This window comes from Podarcis vaucheri (genome assembly GCF_965113315.1).
Source record: "Podarcis vaucheri genome assembly, chromosome: 2".
NCBI classification, from domain to species: Eukaryota; Metazoa; Chordata; class Lepidosauria; order Squamata; family Lacertidae; genus Podarcis; species Podarcis vaucheri.
In genome coordinates, this window is record NC_138760.1 from 88,440,769 (window position 1) to 88,462,328 (window position 21,560).

A 21,560-nucleotide genomic window follows, 5' to 3' on the forward strand; every position below is an offset into this window, starting at 1 on the left:
TGGGGAGAGTCACAGGAGAGCAAATAGAGATAAGCCTGGAGGGCGTCTTTTGGGTCTTAGGCCTCAGGTTTCACATCCCTATGGAAGCTATTAATTTTAAAACACTGTTTTGAAATGTTCACTCATTCTGAAAAAGCAAACATGCTTTTAAATCCCCCAATCTCCATTTCAAGCCTCAGTAAAATAGCAATAACCCTCTTCAAGCTTTCACAGTTCTACTCTCACACAGAGCTGACAACTAAATTTAATTATAGAACCGCAGTCTACAAAATGTATTAATTTTTTTTATTCTGAAGTAGAAACACGATCTACTTAGTGTCTTGCATTTTTATTGCAAACTTTGGACGTGTACTTTACCAAAACATTTTGAACTGCCCTTTCCTTCTATATGCCAGCACAAGAGGACATTTGCTGACATTTTGTAAACCAAACAGCTTTGTCTTCTCCCTAAAGCATTTTAACTGATGCATTTGAGCTAATTTGTTTTTATGAAAGGATGATGGGAAGCTTTCCTGGCAAAAAAATGCTGATAATCATTGGCAACCTGCCAGGCAGCAGCAAAGTCTAAGTAGATTAGTGTAGTCAGAACTGGTTGTCTGTATTGCGTAACTTTCCATAAATTATTATCTAAATTCTACATTACTTTCTGGACCCTTGATTTGCCTCAAGTCATTTTGCAGGTCAAGTATCATGATATGTCAGCTACCATTTTTTTGTGTATAGTCTTTTGAAATATTGCCTTAACTTTAGAATCTGAACACTGAAAATAACAGATTATTATTCCTTTTTTAAAAACACACATGACACCTTGACCATAAACATATTTCCTTGCAATTAATATTATTTTTAGCTACATAATTCCAAGCATGCTTAGATATACCAGATGATAGTTATATTCCTTTTTTTCAAAGATCTATTTTTTATTTTTCTGTTACAAAATTGCACACACAAAATACAGTAATAAAAAATGATATGATTGATAAAAAATGGATCACTAGTGGGGTTAAATACTTAATATTAATTTTATTTGTGAACCTTTCATCATTTAGGATCCTCACTCCTTGGCCCTTACTTTTGCCTCAGCCAAATATTTTGTAATGTTTTTTAAAAAGGAGTCAAGAACTGCATTGAATTTCTAATAACCCTTCCAGTCTGTTCTTTGCTTTCCTCACATTGCATACCCAGTCTCTTACACATACCTCTTTCCCTGCTTCTTGCTCCTGAAGTAGATTCTCTCCACTCCATCTGCAGTCCTGCAGCCTGCTCCATTAACCTTGACCTATCTTTTCCCTTCGTCCTCATCCTCTCGTTCATTTCTTCCTTTGCTAGAAGCCTTCAGACTGTTTCTGTCTTATGGCTCCTACAAATGTGCCCCCCCCCCCGATTCCTTCCAGGAAGAAGAAAACAAAACCCAACCTGAATATCACATTTCCTTTTCCTGAAGCTTCTTCAACCTTTCCATCTTCAAGATTTCCTAGGCCCCATCTGGCAGTATCATATTTCTTTAAACTATCAGCTTTTTCTAAAGGATAATGGGAGTTGTAGTTTGTCAAAGGTGCTGAGAGTTGCTAGTTGTTATGCCCTTTACAGAGCTACAATTCCCAAAGTGGTTTAATAATCAACCCCCTCTTCCCAGGAAACTCTGATACTTGTCGCTCTTAACAAAGTACACTTCCCAGGATTCTTTGCAGAATGCCATTCTATTATATTGCTTTAAATCAAGGGTCGGCAACATGCGGCCCATGGGCCAGATGCGGCCCACAAAGACAGTTTTACCAGCCCATGAGCCACCCCTGAACTGAGCCTCCCACTCGGCGAGTCCCCTGTGTGCTGCACTAAATCAGTGCAGCACAGCGACTCACCAAGTGGCGCCAGAAATCACGTCTGCGTATGCGCAGATACTGGAAATCACGTCTGCACATTTCCAGATGCCAAAAATCGCTTCTGTGCAGGTGCGATTTTTGGCGTCTGGGCATGCAGAGAATCAGTTTCCGGCGCTGCAGACATGCGCATAAGCCATTTCTGGCATCGTGCTGCGCCAGTCCGGCCCACGGACGATCTCTGTGGGAGTGATCCGACCCATGGTCGGTAAACCTTGCCGACCCCTGCTTTAAATGTATAGCGCAGATGAAATTATACATCTATATATGGTAAATATAACAAACAAGAGCAATTAGGCTCTTACTTATGATGACTATCATAGAATTACAGAGATGTGTGGCAGCCTTTCCTTTGTCTACGGTGGCAACTCTACCTGAGCTGGTGTGTACCATGGCAAACAACCAGTAAGGATGCAAAAGAGGCTACATCTGTCAAAAACCAACCATTTCTAAATGGCAGTTTCCGCAAACTGAATAAGTTCATTTAAGCCCTTTTCTAATTTACTTCACTGGATCACATCCAAATTATTCTGCACTCCGTTATTGAGTTAATTGTTTACAATATGTAATTATTTTATTCTTAATATTTAATGTTGCTTAAAAATATTAATAAAAAGGCTGCAGCTTAAATAATTAAGCCATACTGCTACAGCTGCACACCTGCAGAAAGATTTTGAGTAGCTTAACTTCATTATATGATCCATTAAATTAGGAGAACTGTACATGCAGTAAGAGTCAGGCAATTAGCATGTAAGAATTTACAGAACTGGCCTCTCTGTTCCCCACACATAGAAACACACCCATGTTTACACATGATAACATCTTTAACCAAGACAGAAAGGAATTCAGAATACAAAAACACACAGTACAAAATGTGCCATCATGACATCTCAAGCAAGTGCCTGAGATTAATAACAAACATTAGCAATTATATGAGTACTTGAAAATAGAAACAATGTACATACAATAGTAAATGGAATAGAAAGCACTTCCCTTAATGGTAGTTTGCATGGAATTTGTCACATTAGAGCCATGGGTATTTGCATCAACCTTGAAATCTAGAGCATGGACAGGATACTGGAATAGGAAAAGGGGAGTGATCCTAAATGAAGTATTTGATGGTGTACTGCCTATGGCATGGGTGAGGAACTAGTGGCCTGTAGGGAGGATCTGCCCGGCAGCAGCATAATGATTAATTTTACAAAAAAACCCCTCCCATTTACAAGACTTGGAGCTTTTTCCTAAGCCTAATTGCCAAACTGAGGTCAATTAATGGAAGTATGGCACTTACTTGGGAGTAAGTCCCACTGATATCTGTGGTGTTTACTGAGTAGACATGGACAAAATTATGGTGTTCAATATACTTCCAGGTTATAAAGCCCATGAGCATAATTGTGCTTACCTCTGAGCAAGGGACCTGGAACACAAAATATCCCAAATGAATAATCTCAAATATGGCGTCAGATGCGGCCGCTGAAAGTGGTGCTCTGAAGTGCCACCAATCAGCTGCTTGTGCGTGCTTGCAAAGTGCTGTGACATTGCCCTTTGATTTCAGAACACTGACAACGGGTCACCCCACATCACCATCGTGTTGTCAGGTGGCCAGTCCCACCTACCTGTCAAATTTGCTACACACACCCTGCCCCTAGCCAGGTCCAGTTCTGACTCCTATCCTAGACAATAGAAAGTGTTGTGCTATAATATGCCCTATGAGGTTTTTCAAACAAAAATGAATCCAAGAAAGCAGAAGTAAGTGCCCTTTTTCTTTGTTAGGGAGATTTACTATTCCATATTATATATTGGAATTGGGGAAGTAAAATGTTCCACAGAACTATCTATGTTAGGCTTAATTATGTTGCTTAATTATACATTATTGCATTGATTTAGGCATTGTTCCTGCATTGGAGGGGGTTGGACTAGATGACAACTAGGGTCCCTTCCAATTCTACAATTCTATGATTCTATTGTCAGTTCTTCTGTGCATGCTGAAGATCAGAGGCCTAATTCATTCAGACTGCAATCTTACCCCACCTACCCAGAAGTAATTTCTTCACTGGGCACAATTCTGACTAGACATGTACAAGATTGCACTGTTATGTAACATGTACAGGACTGCGCTGTTACTCACATCTTTCCCCTGGCCTTTGACAGTTAAGATATTTTGTTTTGTGGGACCCACCTCTTTTGTGGAATTTATACTAGCCTGTTCTAGCTGGAATGGTTTTACTTGTTTTATAATTATAACTGTTTCATTTGTTTTTATAATTGTATGTTACATTGTTGTAACCTGTCCTGGGAGCTTATAGCAAAGGGCCGAAAATACATCTTAAATCCTATCAGCAGTACTGCCTCCCACTGTCCTTGGGATCTCATGTCCCTGATTATTATGGTGCTTGTTTCCTCCTGCTGCTATTACACTCTGATGGCTTCTCCTGTCTGTGCACTGGAAATGTAAGCAAGAACTAAGGCTCTCCGGGACTTGTGGTTTTCGAGAGAATGTGTTACACAAAGAGGGATTTGTCACTTCTGTCCCTTAAAACTACAACCCTGAGTGTTTCCTGTCCAAGCAACCTTGTGCTCTCATTCTCTCCTGGAAGATAGCCTGGGATAGCAGCTCCCTGTTTATGTTCCAATACAGCTTCTGATTGACTCTAGCAAATCTTACAAGATTTGGAAACTCTATATAGCTACAGGGAAATACTATAAGCTTTCATAAACTTCCTCAAGCACCCTCAAGTGTCCAACTTCCTCAAGGTGGCGTGGGGAAGGAACTCTTTTCAGCCACATTCCCTCACAGGTAACCTGGGAGCAGGTACCGTATTTTTCGCTCTATAACACGCACCCGACCATAACACGCACATAGTTTTTAGAGGAGGAAAATCCGTAGGCATGCCACCCGTAGGCATTCCCTCCATAACACGCACAGACATTTCCCCTTACTTTCTAGGAAGAAAAAAGTGAGTGTTATGGTGCAAAAAATACGGTATTTGCCACCAGCGGGTTTATGTATGCATTTCAGTTGCACTTAGTTCCAAATAAACCTCACAGTATAATTTTTGAAAGTGCCACTGTCAATAGCTAGTTATCTTCCATCTTTGGGTTTGGGTTTCTTCAGTGTAACAGTTTGCCTCTGTCCTTTCTAATTTGATTGTTGATGTGTACAAGTGTACAAACAACAAGCCTGTGCACGCTTAGATTGGAGTCCATGCAAATGCGGTTTCTGAGTAAATCCTGTACATGTCCACTGAGAAAACAAGAATAACATTGAGTTCAATAGGCCTCAGTAGTGCTGCCAATCCAGGCCTCTGTCCCAGACGTTAAGTTCCCCATTCAGCAGGAGGGACCCCAAATGTGGCAGGGCTGGTTTCCAGGATTTGTAGTAAGTTTGTAGTAAATAACATTACCATCTAAAACAGGTGGGGGGGGGGGAGGAGAAGAGAGTCCATTAAGTCCCGAGTCTAAAATTAGCTAACTGCACCACTGATGGGATTTGCTCCCAGGTGAGTGCCAGATTGCAGCCTTCGGCTCCTGCTGCACTAGATTTACCGGAATCGTAGCACCTGCTCTACATAACTTGTGGAGCCGCGATGATATGAAGCAAGGATATCTCCTTAAGTCCTACGGAGGTCGCCTGTCAGTTTCCCTTGCTCCTTCGGGCACTAACGCGTTCATTTCGACCTCCCACCCCCGGGGAAAAACAACAACCCTGTTTCAACCCCACCCGACCACGATCATATTGAATGCGATCTCTTATCTGCATTCCCTCCCCCACCCCCACAAAAAGTAAAATCTGCAAAATTTAAATTGCAGCGCTTTCTTCTTCGGTCTCTAAGGGGCTTTTACATCATCTTTCTTATTTATAAGATATATACAGTATAGAGAGAGAGAGAGCCACATAGGGTACCCGGAAGCGGATTCGCCAGGCCACGCTAGGTTAAGGGCAGCAAATGCCAGCCGAGCCAACGGCGGGGGCGGGGGAGGGAGGAGAGAGCGCAAAAAAACCTTCACCTACTTCCGTGCGCATGTGCCACCTGACGGGCAGGCGCCTGCGTAGTAGCGGATGGGCGGCCGTCAGCCCTCGGTTTGGCCAGGCCCATCGCCGAGCGGCTCCTCCTCCCCCCTCCCAACTCCCTCCCCCCCTCCCCGGCAGCGCGGCTGCTGCTGCTGCTGCTACACCGGGTAGGTTTCCAGTCACTATGGCGGCTCCGTCTGCTGCTGGGAAGGTAAGAGTGGGTGGGGAGGGAGGGGCGCTGGGCGCCCTGCTCCGTCCGCAGCCGCCCCTTCCCGGCCGCCTTGCGTGCGCTTCTGCGGAGCCCCCGGGGCCGGGCGAGAGGCGTCGTCGTCGGGGTTTCGGGCCCCGCCTGAGCCCCCGAGGCTTCTTGACCGGGTTTGTTTTGATTTCCGCAGGTCGAGGGAAAGTTTTCGCTGCCGGCGGCCGCCTGAGAGAGAGAGAAGGAGGCGCCCCGCTCGGAAGGCGCCCCGGCCTCCAGGCCTCTCCGTCGGCGGGAACGGGGCGGCGAGCCCCGCCAGGGCAGGGCGGAAAGGCGCCTCTCTCCCCCCCTCCCCTCCTCAGGAGAAGGGAAGGAGCAGCCACCTGCAGAGTCACGGAGGGAGCTGCCACCGGCCTTCGTCAGGCAGGCGCCACCTTCGCTGTCCGCAGCCTTTGCTCCGGGAGCCACCCTCCGCCAGTCCCGCCAGGCAGCATCCCGCCAACCCCGGGCTCCCTCCGCCGACCAGGCATCTGCATTGCTCGGGACCGTCGTCGGGGCGATCGCGGCACTTCTGGCTTCCGTCAGGCGTCCCCAACCTGCTGTCAGTTTATCCCCCCCCCCCCTCACTTCCCTCGAGAAGACCGCCCCGTGCAGTGTCTGGCATGCATCTCCAGGTGTACTAAGCCCGGTATAGCTCCGTGGGGGAATAATAAAACTGCCACTTCCTGAATGATCAGATCGGTGGCTCAGTTGGCTCCCTGAAAGAAAGAAAAAAATCTAGTCTGGGCCTGTGCAATCTTGGTGAGGGGGGCGGGAGAGAGCCTACTCATTAGTTGGGCATCCTCCCACATTGCTGACTGTGAGTTGATGGGTGAAGAAGATGAACCGCAGACTTACTCCTGGATCAGCTGAACTGCCTTTGTTGCAAAGTCTTCCTGGTGGCTCTCCAGTTTTTGCTCCAGTCTTGTAAACCTCCAGTCTTCTGTTTCCCACTCTCTGAATCTTCCATTGTTTCTCTATATTGAGGAAAATCTTGGGCAGTGTTTACGGAAGAGAGCAGAGCCAATTGCATCCCGAACAAGTATTTTGTGTGTGAGTCATCCACTTGGATCTATAGCCATCCCCACCTTAATTTAACAAGTTCTGTTTCATTTCTGAGTCTTCAGATGCTTGTTCATACTCTTGAGAGAGATGGATTGAAGTGGAACATCTTAGATTTACTACCGGCCTTATTAAAAGAAACAATGGGGCTTTTTTACTGGATTATTGCCAGCATTAGTTCACACACTGAAGGTATGAGTTGTTAGATCTCGCTTGCAGGTAATGTTTGCCCTGCTTTAATGTAAAGTGCTGTGGAAATTTTGCTTATCAACTGTGGAGGGTGGCTTGGATCAAGAAGAGTTCCTCTTCTGCCCTGGTTGGTGTGGCACCACATATCTATCCTCAATGCCTTCAGCCTTGGCTATCTTCACTTGCCGCCCGAACTCTCACCCATTTCAAGAACGTCATGTCTACCTGGATGAACCTGTCAAAATTGGCCGCTCAGTGGCTCGATGTCGACCAGCTCAGAATAACGCTACCTTTGACTGTAAGGTTTTGTCTAGGAACCATGCACTTGTCTGGTTTGACCACAAGACAGGAAAGGTAAGGCAATCTATATTTCTAAGGAGAAGTATAATGAGCTTGATGTTTATTATTTTGATCAATGGTTGGTTGACTTTAGTAAGTCTTTGTAATTGACCTGAAATTGTACAGCAAAATGATTATTCAACCTGAGGCAAATTACACTCTTCTTTTCTTTTAGTTCAGCTGATGGAATATTGCATAAGGGGATAGATTTTTGGCTACTATTTATATTTGTAGCACTCGTGCACAAAGTGTTTTAAAATAATTATTACACTTGTTCATCCAACATTCTTGAGAGATGTCATTGTATTGACATATAGTCAAAGCTGGGAAGTGGCTTCAGGATTCTTGCACTTCCACCCCAATTGTTAATGCTGATACCTTTGACCCTCAACACTGCTATAACACATATTTTGTGGTGTGCAAACAGCATATTCAGTAGTTTTTATTCCTACTCCTAAGTATTTATTTCCTGGTTCAGTATGTCTTTTGAGTCTAGAACTATGGTGGAAATTGATTTCTGCCTCCAAATACCAAAACTCTTGTTGGTCCACTGGATGACAATGGTTTGAAATTCTGTGGTATTCTAGTTTGATAAGATCAAGTGGTACAGCTAATGTTGCAACTAGTTCTTGCTTGCCATGCCAGGGAGTGCAGTACTTAAGTGAAATAGTTGCTTTGTTTTTTTAGTGAAATAATTGTAGCTTTTAGTATTCTTGAATTGTAATTCAAACCTCAAACATTTTATGGGAACCAAAGGAGCATTAGAAAGTTGTTCTATATAGCAACTATCCCACCTCCAAAGTATGGTTATCTAAAGCAATGTGGCTGTATTTGGTTTCTATGGTTTATTTGGTTTTTATGTATTCAGGCAAGAATATTTCAGCTTTAGTGATAGATAATTTTATTTTAAGCAGCTGATGCATAAATATGGGTAGAGCTTTCCTAGCTGTTGTGGTTTACCTTGGTACAGTATTGAACTGTACGATATTTCCTGACTGTGTATATGGATATATCAAGAGGAATTGGGGAATTGAGTTTTTTTAATACACAGGTATTTTTTCTTTTTTGCAAGTAGGATGAAGTTGGTACATATACACTACATGTCATCTTATCCTCTACTAGGTATTTCCAATGAGGACATCTGCTGCTTAAACGTTTAGAGGCTTTGTAGTGCCTGATTTTGTCCAGCAGGGACTGAACTGGAAACTCAAATCAGCGTTTTATGCTAAGAAAGGAATTTAAAGTTGGGATAGCTTAAGTGACTTCGGTTTAACTAGTGCTTTCAGTAACTATATAAAAAAAATGTTTTGCTATGTTCTCATGTGTCTACTCTTTGTAAGTCTTTATCACCTGCTGTTTATGTTATCTATGTTTAGTATTTATGTTTTGCTGAAGACTACTCTACTAATTAATATATTAGCAAAATTACCAGCTGGCTGCTTAATTTGGCACAGCATGGGTGCATTAAGAATGTTTGTTCAAAGTCTTACTATATTTTGCGCAGTAGTGAAACACGATGGGACAAGTCAAAAGGTGAGTTTCATAAGTTGAAGCGTGAATTAAAGAACATTAACATAGTGTAGCACTTTTATGTGGAAAGGAAAATAAACCATTTCAAAATGCATTGCCTGGCATTCATTCTCATAACAGTGTAACAGCCTGGTTTACTACTTTGCAGAAGTCTTCAACCTTGAAAGATAGTTTTCCTTGCTTGAGGGAATAGATTGAAAGTATTTTGTCAGCCTTCTGACTGGTATATTCCATACTATTATTTTCAGAATATTTCCAGGTCCTTTTAAGAATACTTATTGTTAACTATTATTGTTTTATAAGTTATCTGCCAAGAGATATCAATGACAGGCCAGCTGTAACAAAATTAGAAAATTGAGCCAAAGATTTCAGTCTTTACTTGCTAATTTTTAGCTTTTGGCAACTTGTGGCAACACATATTTTTAAAATGTGTTTTAACTGGGTATGTATGATTGCATATAGCCATGCCTTTGAATGTTGGCATTATTGGTGAGATTTATTGTTGTTTAATAAGGATACAGGCTTAAGGTGGTTACTACAATCTTTCAACTTAATATTCTGGAGTTATCACTTACCCTCTGCTTTACTTGTCTGAGCAGTTGCTTCTTATCCTACAAATGGAGATGGGATAGAGCTATACATACATTCTTCATGGCACTGCTGCATTTAACATACTGCAGCACTATGCCCACATGGTTCTCTTTCATCCTTTCAGTCTAAGAGCTAGTAGCAGATGGGAGGTGGTGGTGATTTTATATACTGCCCTTCATCACAAGATCTCAGGGTGGTTCACAGGATAAAAATACAAGGTAAAAGCACAAATACAGTGGTACCTCAGGTTACATATGCTTCAGGTTACAGACTCCGCTAACCCAGAAATAGTACCTCGGGTTAAGAACTTTGCTTCAGGATGAGAACAGAAATTGTGCTCCGGCGGTGCGGCGGCAGCAGGAGGCCCCTTTAGCTAAAGTGGTGCTTCAAGTTAAGAACAGTTTCAGGTTAAGAACGGACCTCTGGAACGAATTAAGTACGTAACCTGAGGTACCACTGTAGTTAAAACAAAAACAACAAAATAATAACTTTTAAAATACATTTAAAAGGCTGTAGAATATTAATCAACCAAAGGTCTGGTTGAAGAGGAACATTTTTGTCCAATGCCTAAATATAAATAGGGAAGATGCCAGACAAACCTTCCTGGGGAGAGCATTGCACAAATGGGGGGGGGCACTGCAGAAAAGGCCCGCTCTCATGTTGCCACCCTCCGGATCTCACATGAAGGAGACACATGAAGAAGGGCCTCAGATGATGAACACAGATGTCCAGATTGGTTTATATGGGGAGAGGCAGTCTTTGATTAGATAAGGTTAGATAAGGGAGAACAATAGAGCAACATGTAGAGTTGCTGGGACATTGACCTATCTTTAAACAGAGCTGCCTGGGCTAAACTATTAGTTGAGCCTGCAGGTAAGAGGGGATTCAGAGCTGCTCAACTGGACCTGAAGAGCTGCTCAGACTTAGGAGCCAGCCCATGTCAGCAGTATCACAGGGCCACTTCAAACCCTATGGGTCCTGTTCTATCATGCCTTTGGAGTTGGTACCCACAGTTCTGAAACTGAAAGATAGCAGAGGCTAGGCTAGTATTCCCTTCCTCAGGCATAGTGGTTTAAAGCATAAGCTGCCTGGGTTCCATTGCCAGCCCCCTCCATGCAAAACCCCTAATTCCTCACATGGGTAGTGGATTTGTCTTCCATGGCAATTACGACTTTGTCTTGCGTTTATTAGAAGCTACTTGCTTAGAGGCAATTGGGAACTTGCCCTTGCTTGGTAGGTCTACCACACAAGGAATCTGGCCTTGGCTAAGTTGTTCAGAAAAGTTGTATGCGTTTATAAAACCTATGCATTCAGCTTGACTGTCTTAGTAGTTGGAATATGCACTTAGGGACAAACTTGCTGTGGGTAAACGGGCAACTTTTGATTCCCAGATGTTTGACTTTCAGAAAAAACTTGCCCAGCTAGATTTCATTTGTGGTTGGGAGTCTGTGGGATGTTTTGGCTCCTGCTGGCCCTTGTGGTTGATGAGACTACGATAGGTTATACAATGTGTACACTTTGTTGTGGACTAGGGCTGTAAGGGGGAGGATGATTCTTATACCTGGCTCTCAGTTACTCCTGCTGAACTTCTGTTTATGTGCTGCAGTGTCCATCATAGAATGAAGAAAGAATAAAGAGCATATAGAAAAGTTTAATACAGATTGCATACCTGTAGCAGGTGACCTTTAGCCAGCTGCTCATGACCATGATTGTGGTGATCCTGAAATGTCACTTGTCCTGTAATGTCACTTGTTGTGTTTCCCAACTTAAGCATAGTAAATTAACACTGAGCATTGCTCAGTTCTGTGTCAGCTGATGAAGGGCAAACCCATGCGTAGTAAAATATGTGATATGAAAATTCATAACGACAAAATTTTGAAAAGTTGAAGTTGTCTGTATTAAAGGAAACAACTAGCGTGAAACATAATAAAGATATTTATATCAAAGAGAACTTTATAACTAGTTCTTAAAAACGACAGACTAATATCCTCCAGTGCAAAAAGTTAGTAAAATAATTCATGTTTCTGTTCTAGTCAGCTTTTGTCTATCAGAAGCAGGGAAGGAACAGTGAAATATAGAATCTGAAGTTGATACAATTCCTTGGGTTAATGAAGTTAAGAGTTTTGATAATATGAAGAATTCTTGTGTGTTTAGGCATTTCCCCCTCCAGACATTGAACCTGTTCAGTTTGAAGACACCAAACAAGACGCTGGTTTATAATTTACTGAGAGAACACCCAGTTGGAATGAAACTGATACATTTTGCTTGTGTGGTTTATGCAATGAAGAGGGAATTGTGCCTGTAACCTTAAACTAAAATAAACTTCACTGTTAAAATACTTTATTTAAGAAACTGGAAGAGAGTGGATGCCAGCAGTTAATAGCTGAGGGATGTTACTGCCTACTGATCAGGATTTTCCTGCAGTGATACCAAATGTAGCCACTACTGCAGAGCTAATACTGTAATTGTTGGAGCTGATCCAGTACAGTCACACGGCCTTGGTTCTGAACTTGAACCGTTTCAGTACTTAAAATTTAACGAAACCTCAAAATGTTACCTTATGACTTTTGACTTGGGCTTCAAATGGGCAATTTCCCCCTATTAACTTCAATTTGAAGGCCATCATTTGCTAGCATACAAGTGAAGTGTAAGTTAGGAAAGACAAATGGAACCTGCAGCAAAATGTTGCAGCAGGGTCCTCTGTTCAGGGTTCAGAACTAGCCATGGCTGCTTCCTGTGCATTCCATTCTATTCCCATTTCTGAATATTTCTTTCAACAGTTACTGGTACAGTGGTACCTCGGGTTAAGAACTTAATTTGTTCTGGAGGTCCGTTCTTAACCTGAAACTGTTCTTAACCCGAAGCACCACTTTAGCTAATGGGGCCTCCCGCTGCCGCTGCGCTGCTGCTACGCGATTTCTGTTCTCATCCTGAAACAAAGTTCTTAACCCGAGCTACTATTTCTGGGTTAGTGGAATCTGTAACCTGAAGCGTCTGGAACCTGAGGTACCACTGTACTTAGTATTTTATGGCTACTGAGCATGCTCAATCCTCCTTGAGCATTTTGAGTTTGTTTGTTTGTTTGTTTGTTTAGTTTTTTCCTATTAAGGTTTTTCCTATAGGCTTCTTCTTCAGCAAACCTCAGGGTTCTCCTAAGCATTCTGATACTTCTCTCCTGTTTCTTAGCAGCCCGTTTTGATTACATAGTTGTTGGCACTCAGCACCTGAGTTTGCTGTTGGAGTAACTGAGGACATTGTTTTCAGTCAATCAAAGTCAGACAGATTCTAGAGCTCCAATGAGCAAATATATTGGCAAGGAAAATATATCAGTAACTGATAGTTATGCTGCATAACAAAGTATAGCAATTTAATTCCATATATATGCTTAACTGTAGCACAACTAATAGATTGATATACATACATGTTCTTTCACCTGAAATACAGCTTACGCGTTGCTTCCTTTAACTCTCACATACTATACTTGCAGACTTGCAATCTGGCATTTCTGGGTCTTTTGGTACTTCTTGTTTTAACATGACTCTAAAAGCTAAACCCCTCTGCTACTGGTGTATAAGTATGGTGTAAAATTGCAGATTCATCATAAATTAACCTGATAACAGGTTTCATAACTCTTAAATTGTTACTGGCCCTCTCTCAAATGGTAGATCGACTAAGGTTGCTTGGGGTGAAGGTTCACAAAGCATTTTATCCCTCTGTCCATGGATTGAGGCACTGTTTTCTTCCTTAATATAAGCAGTTGTTTTTAGCACTTAATCTTCTTCCTTCAGGTCAGGAACCTCAGGCACCAATTCCTCTTGGGTCATCAAATGACAGGAAGGTAGATGTGTAGGATTGAAAGGGTTCTGCTTCAGGATTTAAACTGAGGCTTAATATCCAAGTAGTAATGGTGGTAAACTATCAGTTAGCTCAGTTCATCTTAATCAGAAACAGTTTTTTCTTAGTGGAGTAGCTGTGGAGTTCCTGGAGAGTCTACAGGTAAGTTGCTTGACATGCGTTGGAAGATATTTGTCATTGTGTCTGCCTTGCATCTTTGCACAATTATGGTTGCCCTGGGTGGTTTAAAGAGGTTGGCCAATAAGTTGTTTTGGGGGGTAGTAAATTATTCCTATGAAATATTTTCACAGGACCACACCCACCTTTAGGTACCACCTTGTATATCAGTCGTTCAAGAACTTTCTCTGAATCAGATATGGCTCAGATTTCTATTGGGCAACTATTTTTGTACTTTTCAGGCATTCCTAAATTATGGAGGACAATCTGGTCTCCTGTCTGTCCCAGTGTTGAACCTGCTGATCATATCCAAGTTTGTTGTGGATGCTAAATTGACTTGCTGTTTTATAGGCTAACTGATAGGCCTCTTCCCGTGTTCTTTCATCAGTGCAGAATATTTAAAGTCTGCAGACTCCATAGGGCAGCAAGCAGCTTCTCCAAACACAAAGGTAGCCCATATATAGTAAGGGGAAAGTCCTGTGGCATAATTTATTGTACAATTGAATGCATGCATAAGGTGTTGACTCCATTTTCCCTTTCTTGTGGATTCTAATAAACCAAGCATATCAAGTAAAATTTTATTGAACCTCTTAGGTTGATGGGCCTTTTGCACATGGTAAGGAGTGTTGTATGACTTCCTAATACCTGCAAGGCTTGCAGGAATTTGGAAGTCACACAACATCCTTTACCATGTGCAAAAGGACCGTCAACCTCATCTGATTGAATACATTTTGAGCAATCAATAATAAGCCAAGACTCTCTCGCATAGCATCTCTGCTGCAGGACTGCCATGTTGGTCCTTGGCTAGACCAAGGTCCCTGGCTGGCCATAGTGAGAAAAGTGATCTTTCATTGCAAGGATACTGTATTGCTAACATTTTGCTGTCAGTCTCAAGTCCATACAGGCTTTACTCCAAGAGTGCTTCTGTAGTTCTATAACAGGCTTCCTCAACCTCAGCCCTCCAGATGTTTTTGGCCTACAACTCCCATGATCCCTAGCTAGCATGACCAGTGGTCAGGGGTGATGGGAATTGTAGTCTCAAAACATCTGGAGGGCCGAGCTTGAGGAAGCCTGTTATATAAGGAAGGTTAGCTGCTCAGTGAAGGAAGTTCTTTTCTGGCTGCATCTAGCACAGTTCTTGCAGTACTCTTCTATGTCTTTGGCCATCCTAGGACCATAGTGAGGGAAAATAGCATACTTGTTCTTTGTGACTAGCCAGGCTCCATGCCAGCCAATTTGTGGTAGCTCCCATAGCAATTTCTCAGATTTCCAAATGTGCCCATGGTTTCAAGTGGTTAGTTTTATAGCACAGGTAGTTTACCTAGATCTGTGAAGATCTAGTTATTCCCTCTAGCAGGAGATGACACAGTTAGGTGTTCAGGGATGATTGGAGTTGGAGAGCAGCAACATGTGGAGTGCCAAAGGTTCTGCAGCCCTGATCTAACATAATGACTACATTTTAGACATCATGATAAACCTTGATTTATTGTGGTGCAAAGGAGCAGAAGAGGATTGTGAAACTGACTTATTTCAACAAAAAGTGGTTAAGATTAACTATGTTCAGGGGTTGAACATAACACTAAAGTGCAGTTAATAAAAAATGGAAGTGAACACTTCAATTTCTGACTGAGCCAGAGGAAAGCTGGTGACAGTAGCCTGAGGTTCACTGCAGCTCATTCTCATAGCAATTAAACAGTTTTTATTTCCTTCATTCTTGTTAGTATAAGAAAAATGAAACAGGCCAACTGTTGTGGGTTGACAGTTCTCTGGCTGATAGCTAGTTTCTCTGGTTTACCTTCAGATCGTATAAATATTTAACCTTTTACAGAAGGTTGTATTTGATAGGTAGTTTCTTCCACAACAAAATTACTGATTGACAGTTTGTATTCAAAAGTTCATATTCAGCTGTAACATAAATGATTAGAAGAATTAGGCAAAAACATTGCTTCTTCGAGGCTCCCACATTGGGACTACTGAATTCCATGTCACCATCTCCATACTTTTGACACAATACATTAGGAAGATGTCCTTTCACTTTAGCCTTGCTCAGACAATGGATTAATGTTAAATGAATCATCCTCAGACGTTAGAGCAGGAGTAGTCAACATAGTGCCCTATAGATGTTGTTGGATTCCAACTCCCATCAGTCCCATCCAGCATGGCAAGTTGTCAAGAATGATGGAAGTTATAATCCCAACAATTGGAGGGTCCCATATTGGCTATCCTGGCTTAAGGGAACAAACCAGCTTCAAATGATGGTTTAGAAGGTTGGCTTCTTTTACAAAGCCATAGTTTTATGATTAAGTACAGCTTAGGGTTTATATGAACTAATTAATTGTGGTTAATTAAAAATGAAAATGGATGTTTCTGATCTCAGAGCCTGAGGATCATGCACACAATGCTAAGGCAGTCAATTGTATGCTTCTGTTTTTTAATATCACACCTAACTTCACTCTTAGGGTATCATATTAAAACTGAAGCTGATATTGTATACACGTTTATGATTTTCTTTAGTGCTGTTTATTAGACACAAGTGAGTTACTGTCTTCCTTAATTTGAACATGTGATTGTTCTAGAGAAACTGGCTTAGAAATCCAGGTGTTAAAAGAAAGAAAAAGCCATTAATTATCTCACAAATTAAATGTTGATTATGTTTGAAGTGAATCATTTCTTGACATAAATATTTGGTACAGAAAAGTGAGCAGAAGAGTACACACAGATATTTGGATATTCTCAGTGTATTCTTGAGTCTCTTAAGGCCTGGTTCAGCCACATGAAGGTTTGTGTAGCATTGCTGCCTAATTGCAGGGTGGCAAATTTGCCCCATTGCCCCACCATTTTACCAGATATTGGAAGTGGTTCTTTGTTAATTACTATGACTCATTTGGGATGAGCACAGAATGTAAAAGAGGTATAATTTAATTAGTTCTTAAGCTAATCATAATATACATGGGGGTGGCATTTTGGGAAGGACAGCTATAAACTGGGTCAGATTCAGCACCAAGGAAAGAATATGTAGAAAACATTGATATACCCAGTTTGTAAGTGCCTTTTGAAACTGCAACCATGGAGCAGAAGGGAAATCTCCGTTTCTTTGACTGTCGGGAGTGCTAAAACACTATATTTTCAACACAGTGGAAAACAGCAGTGAAGAATTAGCTCAATCTGTTTCCTGCTGTTACCATTTCAGAATGTACCTATTTGATGTTGTTAAACATCCATAGGATTGTAGAGATGTAAGTACAGGGGACTTCTCACTAAATAGCAATCTATCCAGGTTGTATCCATTGAATGAACTACGTACAGGCCTGAGTTTTCAACTAAACGTTTTTAAAGCTTTTTGCCATCCAATAAAAGAACATGCTAATTTTATTATTTGTTTTATTGTCAACTTCTTTGGAGCCATTTAACTGAAGGATTGTATGCAAATGTACAAACAGGCAGTGGCAAGCTGGGCAGTGAGCAAAGCTGCCTTGGAGACAGGAAGGGGTCCCTGGTCATGCTGCCTGCTCTGTCACTGGGCCTGCTGGCACCATTGCCTTCTGCAGGGCTTCCCCCCTTGGTGAAGCCCACCCAAAGTGTCCCATGGCTGGTGGAAACAAGCATACATCACTAGAACAAGAAACACTCAGTCTCTCTGCTGGGGACAGTAGGCAGGCCTGGCTTGTGGCTGAGGGTCAGTTTTTTTTTAATCTCCATGCTTATCCCAGGACAAAGCAGATTTCCTATGCGGTGATGAATGCATTGTCTGAAGTTCTTCACTCAGTGTTTATTCATCCGATGCCACTGAAGATATTTTTACACACACTTAGATTCTTTTTGATATCCACAGTGGTTTTATTGTTAAATTGAGATTGGCAAGAAACAACCAAACAAGGTTGGTTTTTTTGTGTTAGAAGGTATTTCCCCCCACTTTGTGACCCCTTTTGGGGGCGGGGAGCAGAAAGAAAAAGAGAGAGAGAAATGAGATGATGGTAGAAAGGGATAACAAAGGGGTGTTCCTGTCAATGTTTAATTGCCCCCTGGCCACTGCTTGTGGGTGGCCCTATACTTGTGGGTGGGTTCTACACTTCTCTTTCAATGTAAAAACTTTTGTCAGTATCGGTATAAAAACACTCATGCCATAGGCTACTTGCAGTGTTTGTGACTGTTGTAAAAAGAATTGCTAAACACACAATAGGGTTGTTATGCGAAGATAAAAGTTCACCAGTTTGGTGTATTTCTCTTTGTTTCAGTGTTGAGATTAAAAATAAACCAGATTTTCACCCTCGTAGCACAGGTGTAGCAGTTACCTAAAGGCTGTGCCAATAATTCTTCACTGGGGTTGGGGCAAACTGGCTTTCAATCCAGGAGGTTTGCATTCTTATATGAAAGTGCTTTCAATATCCATGACAAAGACATGACTCATAGCAAAGAACAAACTGTCTGTGTGTGTGTGTGTGTGTGTGTGTGTGTGTGTGTAGGTATTTATGTATTGCTTTTCAAGCATACCTCAAAAAACAGTCATAAGTTTATTACAACAATAAGCATTGATTTTAAAAAGTAGTAAAATAAAAAAGACACCCTGTTTAGAAGAAACTATTACTTCTATTATCTAGTTACATAATCCTGAATCCATGGGATTAAAAGAAGATGCATTCCTGGCTCCAATCTTGACAGTACAAACTGATAAAAGTCTTGTAGAGTGGGATTCAATGTAATTGTTCAGGGAATGGAATTCATTTGTTTCTTCTATAAGCAGAAGATCCTTTCATTGATGGAGTGACTGTTGGATCACACTCATTTATCTTGACTACTATGAATACCTAGGGAATGATCAGGTATAGTTCCAAGTTGATAAAACACTTAGGAAGCAGCTGAGCTCCAGTTTCCCTTTCCGATTCATGGATAAGGCTGTGTTTAATCTCTTAGTCAAAAAGGCTCTTCTTTGTAGAAAAGCAGCAAATAGGTGTTGGTCCAGTTGTATTTATGAGACACTGCCTTTTCAATTGCAATTTCCTCTAAAATTAAAGAGGCATTTTTGTATATGTGGTGGAATTAAAATGTGTCCACCATGTTGGTGGTAATGTTACAATATACAAGGTTAATTCTATCATATGATAGCCCCCATGGGGTTATATCCAGATTTTGAGCACAGAGCGGCCAAACAATTAACAAAATAACTTTATAATTGTTAATCCTGTGTTGGTGTCTTTACTATGCTTTTTCCTTAACAGTTGAAAAGGTTATTGCACGAAAGAGATGTCACTCATAACTACTGGAAATTGCCAGTGGAAAGCTTGTGACCCATTTGCTTAAACTCTTGGCACCACCATATTTGGGAACCTGCTTTCATGGAAAAGTTAACACACCAGATAAGATTGTCGAAAGGCTTGTCTGATACTTTCCAAATAAAATATTTGTTTGTTTTTGTAAATGGAAACCCCATTGCAGTGTAAATCTTGGGGACTGACCTGATTACTATAGATCATGATTTGCCCTAAGACTGTCATTGTTTAGAAGAGGGGTGGCTAAGCTGTGGCTCTTCAGATGTTGCTGAAATACAGGTCTCCTCAATCCCAGCTAGCATGGGGCAATTATCAGGGATGGTATGTGTTGTAGTTGCTGATTGATCACATTTAATAATGACTTCTGGGAAAGTAAAGTTCTACTTAACTATGAACTTTTATTCTAGATTGTGGCAATTTTTAATTTTGCTTGCTTTTACTCCTTGAATCAATGCATTTTGAGTCACAGGGATCTCCTGCTGTTTCTTTCTTTTCACTTGTGCATAGCGAGTCTTCTCAAGCGGCAATGGTCTTGTTGAATGACTTCTGCTGGTGTTTCATTGACAACTTGGATTTTGCCCTTTAAAATATTTGAAGCTGTGTTGACATTTGTAAGTTTACCTCCATAGATTCTACCTTCTTTTTCACTGCTTGATTTGTAAATCAATTATTTTATTGAAATCGTTGACAGTGGGAAGCCTTTTGCCTTGTTTGGAAACTTGGCAACTGCAGCAGTGAATGGCATCTTACTGTTGACCAGTTAATTAAAAACCATTCATTATAAAATGCATTATAAACATTTGAATAAGTGTGATTTTAGAGGATAAAATCAGTTGGATGGAGGGGTCACAGTGAAGGTGTTGATGTCAAGTATCAGTTGAGAGAGAGCCTCAACTGTAGCTTTTAAATACAGCAGAGTGGCTGTAGTTGTAATCTGAAGACTGTGCATGGTGATTGGCAAATGCATAGGGAATTTTCACTTCTTTCTTTGAAGTGCTCCTGAGACTATCCTTGAAGGCTTCTCCAAAGCATCACCCAATCATAGAAGAATAGAACTTCTACCAGGAAGAAAACCCAGACAGCATTTGGTAAACACAACAAATCTGCATTCTGTGATTGGCATTTGGAATGCTCACCCGTGTTATATGGCACATAATATGCTATATACTGTGTATATTGCAGTGAATATATTATAATGTCTGAAACTTCAACTTCTATGCACATCTCTTCTACAGTAGTACGCTGGAAGAGAAGAGAAGAGTTTTTCTCTTGATCTTGCTTAACATTTTGTTGTTTGTTCCATTTCTGATCCAACAAGCTGCATGATGTATTTTCTCAGCAGCGATTCTGTTGGTGGTCCTAGGTGGTGCATTTTTTCAGGAAAAAAGGCATCTCAGTTCCTTTGCCAGAAATTACACATACTGAACACCATTTTGCAGTCTGAAATGAACTCTTTTTTTTTTAATGCATCTCCAGTTTTCCTTCCTTGTTTTAGTGGATCAGTTTTCCCTATGTGTAGGATATTGCCTTGGAGCTCTTTAACTTTTCTAACATGATAAAGATTCATAGTTCTGTTTATGTTGAGGATGGAAATGTATTGATCATTATAACAGGTATTCTTGGAATTATAATGGGACCTTGAGGTCTAACTGAAAATACTGTATTTACTCAAGTCTAATGTGCCATCAAATTTAATGTGCACTTCAATTTTCAGAACCTTGAAACCAAAAAAAGTATTTACTGGTGAATGTAAATGTGCCTTCGAATCTAATGTGCACCTTAATTTTCACAACATAATTTGGCCAAAAAAGGTGAACATTAGAATCAAGTAAATACAATATTAATTTACACCCTTTTGTGTCCTGCTTTTCCTTGAAGGAGTTGAGGGCAGCATATATGGAATTAGATATTATTTTTAAAACAGCTATGTAGGATTGTGTAGGTTTCAAGCCATGAATGATTTGCCCAAGGCTGCACAGCAGACTTTGTGGTTGATCAGATATTGATTCTCCCGTGATCAATTGGGGCATCTCATTGTTTGGCTGGTATCCTCTCAGCTTTTTTAGAGGTCTTAATTCCTCTCTATTATCTCATGATGCAGCATAGTTTTAAAGCCATAGTTGTCGAACAGTTTTGCTTTCCAATCCCATCCGATTCAATCCAATGCCCTCTGCCATCCTAGACGGATGATATAACAGGGTACCATACGGAGACAGACTCTGTATATGTAGGCAAGCACAGGTGGAAGACATCTTGCACTATTTACTATGTTGTCCACTATACATGGGACCCAGGAGGCAATTTCTCACCACCTGTACATGAAAGATGTCTTCCCCAGCAGAGAAGGTCCTATGGCTTCTTAGCGATGTAAACACTTCAGTGACTCATAAAGTCGCCCTTTTTGCTTTGGTGGCCAAAAAGATCAGAAAGAAGACCCAGTG

The 21,560-nt window shown here is 41.2% G+C and overlaps 1 protein-coding gene across 17 annotated transcripts in view; it reads left to right on the forward strand.

Moving 5' to 3' along the window:
• The first annotated feature begins 6,468 nt into the window (after positions 1–6,468).
• The window catches only part of SLMAP (sarcolemma associated protein), an 89,520-nt gene continuing 74,428 nt past the window's right edge, over positions 6,469–21,560 (forward strand). For all 17 annotated transcript variants that reach the window (XM_082209475.1, XM_082209465.1, XM_082209477.1 and 14 more), the window contains exon 1: positions 6,469–7,735. In XM_082209475.1, the coding sequence (XP_082065601.1) occupies positions 7,538–7,735 (198 nt within the window). In that variant the 5' untranslated portion in view covers positions 6,469–7,537. The remainder of the gene's footprint in view (positions 7,736–21,560) is intronic.